We start from the raw sequence: 14,702 nt of genomic DNA, 5'->3' as shown, positions 1-14,702 counted from the left end.
AGAAATCTATTTCCTGATAATGGCGATATCTGCAGTCAAACAAGCTGCCCTTCCACCGGAAAATGACGAATATTAAGCCCACTCCATTATCCAACCCTCCTCTGTGTATAAAACACCCCCTACCTCCCTGGAAGTGATTTACAAGGGACCCTTTATTCAGCTCAGTGCCCCTTCCACACGTTAGTGTTAACCCACCCAACACTGTGTGTGGCCCCTGGACCCAGGCGCCTGTGCACTGCACATCTTGCAGCTATTATAAATACACCAGTGAATTGCAGAAGATCTGTCCTGTAGATTCTTTGGGGGATAAATATTTGTGAGTATTTACACCACAAAAATCCGGGTAATCTATATTCTGAAAATATCTATTGATAAATATGCTACCAGATGCCTGTTAGTATGCCAGTGCCTATAAGTCAGTAATAATACCTGACATTAATCAGATAAAAGTTGGAAATTTAATATTGCATAATCAGATGTGTGTGTGTGTGTGTCCTCCTCTACTATGGAGGCGTGATTTGTAGTATGTGACGTCAGGCAGGGCGGAGTTGCCAAGAAACCCTGCACATAGGCAGCGGGTGTGAGGTGCAGAAGGAAATGAAAACGCCGGGGGAAGCGGATGGGAGGCTGGCGGAGCCCGTCTCGCGCTATAGCGGGGAGGTAAGGAAGAAGCCGGGAAAACGCGTCCGGTGACGTAATGTGCCTGAGCGAAATAGAGCGCGGGAGGGCCCGCTACCTCACTCACTTGTGCTATGATCTATCCCGCTATAGCCAGTGCCCGGCCCCGGAGACCACCTGCCCCGTGCTTTTGCCGCACATGTGCCGCTGCTCAGGCGTCCTGTCACTCAGCTGTCAGTGCTGCTGCGGGGATCATGCACATCATGCACACACGGCGTTCCGTGTCACTCCACGCACAGCAGTGTGGGTGGGTTGAGGGCAGGTGGGGTGGGCATGCACTGACACTATCTGGGTGGTGTATCTGGGTGGTGTGTCTGTGCATAGTGTCCCTGTGACGGTTTTTTTTTTTTTTGGGGGGGGGGGGGGGGGGGGGGTACTTGGGACGACGACGACAGCCCCGGGACAGAGCTGCCAGTAATTATCCGGGCTAATTTCCATTATTACAGCACGAAGACACCACAGTTTGCCTCAGGCGGGACTCCAGGACAGTGCACTATAGTGCAGCCTTTCATTTATGCTGAGGTTTAGGGACTTGTGTAACCTACTGTATGATTGCGTTTTCTTGCCTACACATAAAGGTATATGTATTGCTGTTCTTTTCGAGATTTTGCTAAGGACCTAAATGGATGGTGCAGGTGACCCTGTTTTTTGCTTTAACCCTTTAAGTGCCATCATTTCTGTGAGCTGATCAAAATGACAGTGTCACTCACATTTGTTATATTCATATAAAAAATGTTGTGTAAAAATAAATATATTTCTTGTATAAGGTAAAAATCATGATGAACAAAAATGTTTTGCATGCTAATTTTTACACCTATTTTGACATTCACTTGGCACTGAAAGTGTAAAAATAAAAAAATTAAAAGTTAGTTTTATAGGCTTGCTTGCGTGTTACTGGCAAGGGAATAAACTAAAGCTACCTGATAAACAGCTGCCAAGCTTATATTATTCAACATTATTGGGCAAACTTGTCCTTGGACTATTGTATTATGTAATGGAACATGAATAAACACCAATCTGGACTGTAGCTCTTGATGAGTCACTGACACCTGTTGTGGAAAACTATACATGTGAATGGGTAAGTATCTGGGTAGTGTATTGGAGACCTAGATCAGGAATAAAGAAAATGATCCTAATAAAAGTTTGGGGTGGATCTAAAATCCCAGCATGTTATGTATAACTCATATATCAATAACCTATGGTCCTGCACTTTGTGGCACTAGAAAAATCAGTACTTGTGTATTATCACGGCGCCCCCGATATTGATCGCGCAATGTTTTTATCGCATCGCATGCCATACACCCGATGCACTGCAATTTTAGTCCCCTATTCGAGTAAAAATTGTATAAGCACCCTAATGGGTGCTTTTAAAGGTAAATGCACCCCCACGCCACCCCTCACGCCACCCCCCACTATAAACGTGAACCCGAAGCGTGGCGAGCGCAGCTGTACGTGTCCTACGACCTTTTCATACCCCCACTATCCTCGTCGGCGTGGAGTTGATTTTATAAAGTGTGGCGAGCGCACGCGTATACCTGTAAAGTTATGTGCGGGGCTCGGTGGCTCGCTGCGCTCGCCACACTTTGTAAAATCAACCACACCGACGGGGATAGTGGGGGTATGAAAAGGTTGTAGGACGCGTACCGCCGCCCCTCGAGGGCTCGCTGCACTCGCCACGCTTCGGGTTCACGTTTATAGTCGGGGGTGGCGTGGGGGTGCATTTAACATTGTAAGCACCTATTAGGGTGCTTATACAATTTTTTTAATCGCATCCCATCGCATTGTATGCCATATAATTTTTAAATTGTATGACATTGTACAACATCGCGCAATATCGCATCGCATACCATCGTATGCCTTATGGTATACGATGCGATGGGCACCGTGATAATACACAAGTACCGAAAAATCTGTATGCCTTTGCATCAAGTAGAAGCACTCTGGAGTAATCAAGCAAGTAATTCCATCTGGATTATTGCATGAGGTCTACACTGGTTATAATGGAATACATGACCGATGTGTGCAATAAGTGATGTGTACATTTAAAGCTTTAATTGACATGCAGAAAATAATGTGTTTCCTTGCAGTCAGTCCCAGCTGTAAACTATGTCTCTGAACACCAGTATCAAGCTGGTGGTGACAGGAGATGACTTTGGATACTGCCCTCGGAGAGATGTTGGCATCGTAGAATGTTTCAATGCCGGAGCCATTTCAAACGTGTCTCTGCTGGTAAATGGCAGTTCCGCAGCATCTGCCGCAGATCTAGCTCGCAGGTAAAATGATGGATGTTGGTTTCTAATATTGATTTAAAGTAAGCACCCTGACCAGCTAACACACTCGTGCGTACCTTTGCACATATGCTGGTCATTCTGTACAAACAATAGACATTTGTAGGTTTTTCTAGCATCAGTGACAATACATGTCCTAATGTTTACGATACATACAGTGATAGAACACCCTCTTAACAAATATTTGTTCACTTTTTAAAAGCTAATTTATTAACACCTTCAATACCTTTTGTGACCAGACCACATATCAGTTTTGGCTAATTTATTATTTATTTATTTTACAGGTTTTTATATAGCGCACACATATTCCGCAGCGCTTTGCTTCACATCAGTCCCTGCCCCAGTGGAGCTTACAATCTATATTCCCTAACTCATGTACACACAGACATTCTAGGGTTTATTTGTTGGGAGTCAATTGGCCTTCCAGTATATTTTTGGATTGTGGGAGGAAACCAGAGTACCCGGGGGAAACTCACGCAAGTACGGGGAGAATATACAAACTCCACACAGTTAGGGTCCTTTTGTGCTGCACATCAAACCTAGTGACCCTATGCATGTTCCTGAAGAACAGAACTGTGATCGTACTTCGATAACTTGGCTCCAATGTGTACGGGTGATCTGGGAACAAATTGCTGTTGCTCCAGTGTACTCAGCTTTATAGGCGTATTAATTTGGTACAAACTCGCCAATAACAAAATCCCCCTTGTAGATGTCTAAGACACAGATGATTTATTTTTCTTTTAAGAACAACCAATGTTAACGTATGTTATATAATTAACTATAAGCCCCTCTGTGTGACTGTGTGTACTAATTTATGTTGTAGGTATAATATTCCCATTGGCTTGCACGCCAATCTCTCAGAGGGACTTCCGGTATGTGGAGAACTTTGTCGAAACTCCACTCTTACCAACGCTCATGGGGTCTTTCATGGGAAGATGGGTATCAGAATAGCTCTAGCAGAGGGACTGCTCCGCATGTCAGAGGTGGGTCACTGATCTATTATAGGATTAAATCGAGGTGTGGTTAGTTTTATCACCACACCACTAAATCGAGGTGTGGTTAGTTTTATGAAACTTAACATTTTCACAGCTTTGGTACCATACCACATTACAAGGTGTCCTCCCTCTTCTGTGACCATCACTGTTTGTTGGTGCTGCAAATACCTAATAGGCTAGTTCAGAGGTACCAAAACATGGAATACATATGACTGATCAGCAGATGGGATGCCAGAGTTCAGAAGCCAGATAGAGTAGCCAATACCATCAGGGTCCGGTAACTATGCACCCTAACTCTGCTAAATGAATCCCCTAAACCATGCAATTACAGATTTTTAGGTTATCCATGCTACAGTCCAGATGGATGAATCAAACTGACTAGGTACTAGTTCTGTCTCCTCTGCTTGTCAACCATGGATATTCTTAAAACCTAGTCTGTAATGGCTAAGTTAGTCTGTGTAGATGGCATTTCAGAACTGGATAATGGCACTGCCCAGAGGATTCACACTGCTTGACCACGTTAGGGGAGGTGCCATCATAGTGGATTAAAGCCAATGTCACAATAGTAAAATGTCCTTCAACTACAGAGAATACGGCTTGGACTTCATTGCAGCACAGTGAACACCTGTCAAATATCCTTGTGTGAACTACTTTAAATGTGATTGTTTTGAAGGGGGATATATAAAAAAAAATGTATTTGGGGGGGACAAAAGTGCTATGTCCAACTTTTAACTTCTACTATCTTATCTTTAATGCTAAATATTCCTCTGCCTTCAAATACCTGTCTTTTTTGTTTGTTTGTTTTGTTTTTAGCATGTGAACACAAATTGACCAGGGTTTTTGCTCAGTGGAAATGGCGGTACTTGTTTCCTAGAAGGGCGCCCATCGCGGGTATCGCATGTACATCGCATGCGATGCGATGGCCGCGATTTTACATAGAAATGCATGGTAAAATGTAAATTGCGTCGGTCGCATCGCATTCGGCCAAAAAAATCGCATGCGATGCCACCGACACGATTACCAATTTCACATAGGGAACAATGTTAAATGGCCCACAGACCCCAAATACCCACCCTGAAGTGTGAAATGGCCCCCCCAATTGTTAACGCCACCCCACGATCAACGTCAACCCGTGGCAAGCGGCGGCGGTACGCGTCCTACGACCTTTTCATACCCCCACTATCCACGTCGGCGTGGAGTTGAGAATAGAAAGTGTTGCGAGCCCGAAGCGTGGCGCGCGGACGCGGAATACAAGCCTGAAGCGTGGCAAGCGGAATACATGTTAAGTAATCCGTGTCCCGTCGCGGGGCTCGCTGCGCTCGCCACACTTTCTATTCTCAACTCCACGCCGACGTGGATAGTGGGGGTATGAAAAGGTCGGAAGACACGTACCGCCGCCGCTCGCCACGCTTCGGGTTGACGTTGTTCGTGGGGTGGCGTTAACAATTGGGGGGGCCATTTCACACTTCAGGGTGGGTATTTGGGGTCTGTGGGCCATTTAACATTGTTCCCTATGTAAAATCGCGGTAATCGCGTCGGTCGCATCGCATGCGTTTTTTTGGCGCATGCGATGCGACCGACACAATTTTTTTCCTTGCGATGCCTAAGATCAAAATCGTGGGCGCCCTTCTAGGAAACAAGTACCGAAATGGCTCCCTTTAAAAAAAAAAAAAAAATGGGACTAGGGAATCAAAGCAAGCAAGGTTTGACCTAGTTTAAAGGACAGTTTAAATCAGGGCTGGGCAATTGCGGCCCTCCAGATGTTGAGGAACTACACATCCCAGGATGCTTTGCATTAGTTTTGCTATGTGGCCATGCTGAAACTGATGCAAGGCATGCTGGGATGTGTAGTTCATCAACATCTGGAGGACCGCAATTCCCCAGCCCTGGTGTAAATCATGGGTCTTCAAACTGTGGCCCTCCAGATGTTGTGAAACTACAAATCCCAGCATGCCTTGCCACAGTTTTGCTATAAGGGAGTGTTAGAACTGTGGCAAGGCATGCTGGGATTTGTAGTTTCACAACATCTGAAGGGCCACAGTTTGAAGACCCATGGTGTAAATGGGTAATTTGCCTTGTGTCCTGTTTTAAAGCATGGTGGGTGGGGAGAAGATATAGTGTCTTTGTCACTGGGGAAGGAGCAATTACAGCCATATGGTCTGGATGTTTTCCGATTATTTTTTTTTTTTTTTTACCCCATCTCTGCCTCAATCACATGGGTACAGGCAGTGAGAGATTACAGCCTCCCGGTATGACAGACATCCTACTATCCTGCTGCAGGCCGCCGGCCCTGCATTTAAAGGAGATTTTTTATTTTCTCCTGCGCTTGGAATTTATGCTGCCACAGTTGGAATGGGGTCTGTCTCAGATCTGACCCAAATTGGAAATATTGGACAGATGTATTAAACCTGGTGAAGAGCTAAAGTTGGAGATAAAGTAGAAGGTCATAACGCACCAGCCAGTGAACTCCTAACTGTAATATTTCAAACATGGCTGGTGCTTTATCACCTTCTACTTTATCTCCATTTTAGCTATTCCCCAGGAGGAGAAAGCGAAAGTGAGTAATTTAACATCAATAGAAACTAATTGATTTACAGCTGTTATGGTGTACACACGGAACAATCCAGCATACAATTTTGACTATATAGTCAAAATCGGATCGCTTGCAGATCGCACAGGTTTTTTACCTTGTGATTCCGATGCGCGCTCCCGGGACAGGGCAAATCGAAACCTATACCAGCACTATATAGTCAGAATCGCATGCATGTCGGGTGGCTTGCCGTGCGATTCGATCGCATCGAGATTAAATGGCAAGCCTAATCGACCGTGTGTACACCCCATTATAGATATGGAGGGTGAGCAGTGTTTCCAGGTTCACAAGGCCCCTTCAGAGATCAATGCATGAGCAAGTGGCTTAATTATTACCATAGTCCGTTTAATTTACTCACCTGTGCCGAAGCGGCGATACCCCTAATGTCTGGTCTGTGAGTGGGCCACGAGGACTGAGTTTGTGGGAACACAAGAGGTCTCTATCGGATAAACAGTGCAGATCTTAGTCGTCAGTTTTTGACATCTCCATTTGTATTTTTAGTAACTTGCATGTCTGTGTGATTCACCTATTCTCTACATTTCCTACCACCCCCAAATATGTGGCCTACATCTTAGTCACAGAAATTATTAATTTCTGCATTGTGAAATGTAGAGCAGTGGTTCTCAAACTCAATCATCAGGTAAACAGAAAATGTTTTAGATGTCACCTAACAGGTGTATTAATTAATTACAGACACATTTTAAAAGATCCACAGGTAAAGATAATTTCACTTAGTATCCATAGATGTTACAATATACTCAACATGTCTAAAAAAAAAAAAAATGGGGTGCATGATCTAAAATGTAGAACATATGGGTATAGTGTCACATCTATGGATACTAATGACTGATCTTGGAAAAGGTATCACCCCAACAGTAAGGAGCTCCTTTTTTACTATTGTATGTTTTAAATAAATGACTATACTGACATTTTAAAAACTTGATAAATATGATAAAAACTTCCTAAGTGTGTATAATAATAATAATAATAATAATAATAAAATCTATCTATTCTTAATGAGGGATTTGCAATGTGTTTTTTTTATTTTTTGTGTTTTTAAAATGTTTTGTTTGCTGTATCCATCTATGCAATTTATTCAGCTATTTTGAGGCAATTTGTAGTGAAGACAACCGTTCCTTATATTGCAAATCCATTTTTATTGACCTTGTTCATAACAAGGATGTATGTCAACATTTTTTGTTTTAGGTATATATTTTTAGACATTTTTGTCAATAATAAAATAAATAAAAACCAAACTACTTAAGAGGAATTTTAAGATATTTACATAAACTCTACTTGTTTGGCAGATTAGACAAGAGCTGTGTGCGCAGGTTAGACTATTTCGTGAGCTGACTGGACAGAATCCCCAACACATGGATGGACATCAGCATGTTCATGTATTACCAAGTAAGATGCCAAATGTAACCTTTGTATAGAAATGGGATGGTGGCATGCCTATTTCCTCACTAGAAATCTTGTCACATGTTTACAACAGGAAAAGAAAACTCAGTACATTGCATTGGTCTCTAGAAGGTCCCTTTGCATAACTGGTAGCTACTGTATCAATTCTTGTCATGTGATGTGGATTATAGCCACAGGTGGTACAGAGGAAATGTAGCTATGGCAGTACCATTTATTCATAAAGTTTTAGGGGGGTATTCAATCCTGAAGTTTTTCACCTATCAGTATTTGTTTTTTAGTACATTTTCACCCAGGCCATTTTCATTTATTTATTTTGTAAATTGGCACGTGCCAAAATAACCGAATTCACAAAAACCACGTGAATTCTATGCAATTTTGCTGATTTACATGGTTTTTGCTGATGCTGGATTTTTCAGCCCAGGTATTGAATCGAACGAGTTGAATTTGCCTTAAAACAGATGAAATGTGGAGATTTTTCTCCTGGCCAAACATTTGGTTGGGATTGAATACCCTCCTCTAAACTTTACGCTATATGGTAAATATTCATATTCTTTGCCCCACACACACTTTTTTTTTTTAAACCTGAAACCAGTCAGTAAAATAAACTTTCATTTTACAGTGAACACTAAGCACATATAAATTGTCTGTAGGCTTCACTGATAAGTAAAATGAGTTACCCAATGTGCTGTGAAAAACCTCAAAGTATTTGGAAGAAGTGTGTTATGTGGCACCACAGATGCCCTAATCCTGTTTATCATTAATCAGAAATCCGAGAAGAGTTTGCACAAGTGCTGCGGGAACATAGTATTCCTTACACTCGTGTACCAGTGGAGGTAGGACTGAACAGGTGTGACTGGATCCAGGAGGAACTAATGAAGTTTTACAGAGACGTTGAGCAAGATGCATTCAATACAGTGGAAGTATTTAAAAGCCATGGAATACGGTTAGTAGAGATGAATAAATTTTAGAAACATTGCGATCTTCTGGATTCTATAATTGTTGTCATGTTAGCATTTCCTGTATGTTTACTATGGAGAGTACAATATTGGTGCTCTGGATTTAAATCATCTTCTGGACACAGCAGGCTTCAGTATAACTAGACTGCATTTCAGCTGCCCATGTAAGTCCCAAGATAATAAATATTGTCAATAACATGAACTATGATGCACTTAACCATCATTTTTTACTTTCTGTGTGTCTTTTGTCGACCTATGCTAAGTGCTTGCTTCTGAGAAGAAGGTATACCCCAGTATGATACAATGATAGTTTTTGTATTACGTAAACTATAAAAACTTAGGATGTAATGTTGGATTAATGCTATCTTCAGTGTGAATAAAGGGGAAAACTACAGCAGAACCAAACACATATGAACTAGCAATTACCCCATTGCAATGCGTGAAGCGGCAGCCTTTAATAGCAGATATCCGTGTATGAAAATAGGCCTTTATCAAATTATCTATAGTCTTAGTTTTGACCTCCCTTTCACGTATAAAAGCTCTGCTGAGAGAGCAAGTACCTGGTACTTCAAGCTTAAATTCTTTTGCATCCGCTCAGAGATTAATAATTTTATTAAAAGGATCGGATTGTTAATTGTAGTAGCTGCTAAAATATTTACTTTTGCATGTTTTATCAAAGCAAATCAGCAGGGACAACAACTGTATAGGAACCTCTTACCAAAATACAGGATTGTGATACATGTTGGTATGCTTTGACAAAGTCCAGTTAAGTGATGAACCATGTAAAAAACACTATACACAGGAAGTTATACAGCTTGCGTTAAATTAATGTTCAGTATTCCCAGTAGTATCACCCAAGATACCAGGAATCGGTTGGGACATTGCCTGTGCAAGTTATCCTTTGAGAACATAAATATTCTGAAGGTGCCCATACACGGTACAATTATTGTATACAATATCGCATTGCATCGCACAGGTTTTGCAATGCGATGAGATCTAGTACATAAATATTCTGAAGGTGCCCATACACGGTACAATTATTGTATACAATATCGCATTGCATCGCACAGGTTTTGCAATGCGATGAGATCTAGTACAAAAAGTATGCACAGCACATACTACTTTTGTACTAGATCTCGTCTCAACTCATTGCATTGCAAAACCTGTGCGATGAGATGCGATACTGTATACAATAATTGTACCGTGTATGGGCACCTTAAGTGTGATCTTCTCACTTTTCTGTACCCAAGCCTCATCCTTGCTCACTTTTCTGTACCCAAGCCTCATCCTTGCTACCTTATTTCCTTCCCTACTTCCACCGTTATCCTGGTTTGACCTCTTCATAACTGTTTGTTTCTTGTAGAATACAATCCCAATATATTTATGAGCATATACAGATGTGCCCTAATACATTGTTGCTCATAGCCCTTTATTTAGGCTCCTAATTCACGAGTTCTAAATAACGTTATGACGTGCATTAAGTCCCACACCATGTAATACACAGTGTAACCACTGGGTGGTGAATGCTCCATGTTAAGACTACAGTGCTGAATACAAAGCTGTGGCAGTAGACAGTGATGTGTGAGAGGCTGGCCAATCACATTCTTCCCTTTTTTTTTTTTTTATAAAAAATAATAATAAAATCTCTTCTAGAAAATGCAATGCCATGCTACCGCCCTGTGCTAAGTACTGGATTATAATCACATTGTTATCTCAGAAAGCATTCCAGGTTTTGTTTCCATAAAATGGAAAGCAACATGTGATCCACTGTACCACTCAGTTATGACTTAATATGCCCTCATAATCACTCATTAGTATTGATTCCCACCGAGCTCATTTTAGGGCTGTATCAAAGCACCTCCCCCAGCCATGCTGCCTCCAGTTCACACTATTGAGTCCTTTTTATATAGTGATTTTGTCTTTACTCTGTGTACGAAGTTCTAGATTTTATTCTCCAAATCAGCTTTATTATCTCTAAAATTATTCCTGGTTTCTTTAAAGAAACCTGTAATCCACTGTACCACTCTCTCCCTACTGTACAATGGAGACTATGTGGAAGTCATATTTATGTGGCTACAAGAGGCATGTGCTTTGCAGTTTAGCAAAAGCAACATCTGGTGGACAGAAAAGTATTGTACGTTACAATTCTAATGTGACGTTACATCAGTGGCGTGCGGTGGGTGAGGCATAGCCTTTCCTCTCATACTAACGTATACGCCGGAGTTTGGAGTTAATAAAATATGTAAAAAATACAAAGACTGTACTTGCCAGGGACTCCCCAGCCATTTACCTCGCGTCCTTTCATTACATTTATAACGGGACTTGTAATGCAAGGACCTAGCGCAAGTTGCATGGAGCATGCTACACAGTACGCAGCAATGATGTATGCGGACACATCTGTACACCTATCCTACAATTATGCCAAGTTACATCATCAGATTTTGCAACTTAAACTAGGTATACATTGTCCAATTTAGTATGTCCTGAAAATGGGGACAATTTTGTGGTAGATATCTGAGCTGCATTCTAAGCAATTTTCTTAGGTTAATAAAGTAACTGATTTTCTGCCACAACACAATGAATTTGCATATGTCTGACCACAAGGAAGTTGACTTCACAGTAAAACATGGTCAAGTTATGGAGATTGTTCATCTGCACGACATCGGGAGATTTAGGCTGACTTGTTCAGTCTTTGCCAACTGATCTGATTATTACACATTTTCTACTATTCATACACACCAGGGGGGTATACAATCAGGGGCATTATCACTGGTTTTCGGTTGACTTTAGATTCAACCTATTCAATTAAAGTTGCTGTTTTTTTGACTAGCCCCCCCCCCCCCCCAAAATGGCACAGTTAAACACTGGATTGGCAATCCACAGGTTTTCCTCCCCCCCTCCCTCCCCTTTTTTTATTTGATTTTTCTCTCCATTTAGTAATACCCCCTATTCAGTAAAACAGGCTGAACACCCAATTATTGGCAAATTGTTCCAGAAATTGTATAGTATCCGGATGGCTGACAGACAGTATCTGACAATATATGGTCGACATGGTCGAAATGCTGATCCAAGCATATGGTTTATGTGACAAAGTTTGACACGTGAAACGACCATTTGGTTCTGTATAACAGTATTTTTTTGCAAAATACTAATCTGAAATACCTTGTACAGAAATAGTGTATTTGGATGTAAAGTCTCTAAGCACATAATATGGGTAAAAAAGGCAAAAGACTATGTATTAATTGCTAATTTATGCAAATTCCTTTTGTGGGGGGGGGGGGGGGGGGGGGACGGACACTTAACGTAAACGCTTTGTGCACAATTAGCCAATAAAGTTGCAAAACTAGTTTGCATAATAGTAGTTAGACTTGCCAAGACGCAACATGACTACAATTGAGGTAAATGGTGAGAGAAATGATGAGCTGTGTTCTAAGGAAGCCTCCACCTGGAAGATAACAATTTTACATGGTGTGAATGAATAATATTGCTTAACATTATACATATCACTTCAGACATTATACATGGGTCTACTACCCTTGACAGTAGCGGTACAGTCTGTTTACTGTTAGAAATCTGCCATTTTTGCATGTATTTGGGGTTATTTTTGTGTAATTGTTCCTTCGTTATTATCTGGGACCTATTATTATTTTAATGATTTTGTATAGTGTTGAGTCGATTGATAGGGCTATCCTTACCCTTCTGTCTTGTTTCTATTTCTAAATATATGATTCAAATAGTTTTAATGTCTTTGTTTAATTCAATGATTAGTCATGCAATAGCTCAGCTTGTATAACATTGTCAGTGTGACCATCTATTTTACTAACTACTTATTTGAATTTCAGATGGCCTGATATATACATTGGCCTAAGTACAATGGGGAAGAATATGACTGTAAAGAATATACAACAAGCCCTGGAATATAGTCTTCTGTCTCTTCAGAGCGGCCTCTGCCCTCAGAGCTCAATGTATAGTCCAACATCTAATTCCAGCACCAGCCTGAGCATTGAGCTAATGACACACCCTGGTTACCCCAGTGTACCCACAGAAGGAGGCTGTGGTGAAGGACCAGATGACTTCTCTCAATCATGGGAACGCCTACACGAAATGAATGTATTAAAAGACCCTTCATTACACAGTTATTTCAGTGACAGAAGGATACATTTGTGTCCCTTTAGAGACCTTTAATTTCTGGGAGATGGACATTAGGAGATGGATGAAATACAATTTTTTGGCAATCACTACAATCAGTGGGATAAAATAATCACACGTTTTACTTGATCTGTAATTTATATGGCTTGTTTCATTCTAGGTAGTTTGGTTCGAACAGCTGTATATATCTAGAAATAGTCTAATGAAATGTACATACCGTCTCTTGTCTAAAATGTGTACTGTAGCTCATCTGATAAGTGTGGTAAGGTACAATGGGCCAAGATACCCGGTCATTGTGTTTGCAAGAGACCATTGTAGTTACCCACTTTAATCTACCTGATGAGGCAAAAGGAAAAAAACACATACATTTCTAAAACAATAATTAAATATAGCATCACTTATTCTACATGGAGGTACAAATAAATTAGAACAGTATGCAAGCTTATTAGCAGGAACTAATGTATATTTCTAAAAATACCACCAAACCTGACATTAACTGCACATGTGACCATCTGCCAATTGTACAACGTGAAATCACTTTTGTCCTTGAATCTTCTAACTTAAGCAAAGTCAGTTTTAATAACTAGTATGACGTAGGTACTGCTTTTACAAAGAGGAGTGGTGATGGTTGGGGTTATTGAGATGGGAGTGGAATGACGAGCCGCAAAATACTTATTTACTCAATCCTTTTTTTTTTTTTTTCTCTTCTTCCCAGTAGTTTTGATCTGCAAACTGCTAAAACTACTATTCAGTTAATATAGTATGTGATGGCCCATCTAGTCTGCCCTTTTTTAACTATATAAAAAAAAGGGGCACACTAAATTTGATAGCCTTAAACTGCCATGATGTTCTGTCAAAATGGCTGTATCTGTCTGGCCAGTCATAAGGTGGTAATCACAATACGCTTACAGCAATTGGTATTTATTGAATAAGAAGGTAAATAAAATGTATTATTCTATTTTATGAGATAAAAATATTTAATATATGGGGCAAAACTATTTTTTCCTTTTAGGAGAGCAATATTTCTTAATTACTGGTTTAAACAATTCTTTAGTAAAGGAGAAAAAATATTTTATGACTAAATGGAACTTTCATCATGAAAATACTGGTCTTCTAAGAAATGAGAACTGAAAACTGTGATATAATTAGAAAGAGAAAAATTAAATAGGGTTTGCAATAAATTTCTGGATGCACAAGAAATATTATTTAGAAACATTTTTTTTCCTAAGTACTTGTTAGAGGGGGTCTAGTTGCATGTATTCAATCTACTTAATGAAGTAGCTGTTCCAGTCTGAAGAAGGTATGTCTCCTACATGCTGGATTAAAGTCTCCACTGCAACTTGCAGTGACTCAAATGAACTCCAAGCATCATAAACTTTATTTGTAGGCACATAAAGAAGTTGCAGGGGGCCAGGTCTGGATTGTTTGACAGATGACCAAGCTCCTGTATGCGTTCATGGGCCAGAAACTTCTCAACTTTCTTGGTCATGTGGGCAGGTGCATTATACAGTAGCTACATGACTACTCTTGGAAATAAAAACAGTCCCCCATATGGCGGTGCATCTTCAACTGGGATCCACTGGGCTGACTGTTTGATCTTGTGGTAGAAACTATGGATTCATTG

General features: G+C 40.7%; 1 protein-coding gene across 2 annotated transcripts; it reads left to right on the top strand.

Annotated features, from left to right (window-relative positions):
• The first annotated feature begins 526 nt into the window (after window positions 1–526).
• Window positions 527–13,207, top strand: YDJC (YdjC chitooligosaccharide deacetylase homolog). 2 transcript variants are annotated; one of them, XM_083149099.1, is made up of 6 exons: window positions 527–660; window positions 2,766–2,951; window positions 3,790–3,949; window positions 7,859–7,958; window positions 8,739–8,916; window positions 12,772–13,207. In XM_083149099.1, the coding sequence occupies exons 2-6, from the start codon at window positions 2,785–2,787 to the stop codon at window positions 13,112–13,114; spliced, it is 948 nt and encodes a 315-aa protein (XP_083005225.1). In that variant the 5' UTR covers window positions 527–660; window positions 2,766–2,784; the 3' UTR covers window positions 13,115–13,207. The 2 variants fall into 2 exon arrangements, with proteins under 2 accessions (XP_083005225.1, XP_083005234.1); XM_083149108.1 differs by lacking the exon at window positions 527–660 and adding an exon at window positions 1,737–1,756.
• The last annotated feature ends 1,495 nt before the right edge of the window (window positions 13,208–14,702 follow it).

Source organism: Crinia signifera, chromosome 1 (assembly GCF_055691185.1).
Source record: "Crinia signifera chromosome 1, ASM5569118v1, whole genome shotgun sequence".
NCBI classification, from domain to species: domain Eukaryota; kingdom Metazoa; phylum Chordata; class Amphibia; order Anura; family Myobatrachidae; genus Crinia; species Crinia signifera.
Note: the sequence above shows the minus strand (reverse complement) of the source record. Positions and strands in the feature narration are given on the sequence as shown.

What these genes read in the sequence shown, in the direction of transcription:
- YDJC (XM_083149099.1), top strand. Translation starts at nt 2,785, where the DNA reads ATGTCTCTGAACACCAGTATCAAGCTGGTGGTGACAGGAGATGACTTT. An exon ending in GCCGCAGATCTAGCTCGCAG is followed by an intron (nt 2,952 to 3,789) that starts GTAAAATGATGG and finishes TTTATGTTGTAG; the next exon opens with GTATAATATTCCCATTGGCT. An exon ending in TTTAAAAGCCATGGAATACG is followed by an intron (nt 8,917 to 12,771) that starts GTTAGTAGAGAT and finishes TTTGAATTTCAG; the next exon opens with ATGGCCTGATATATACATTG.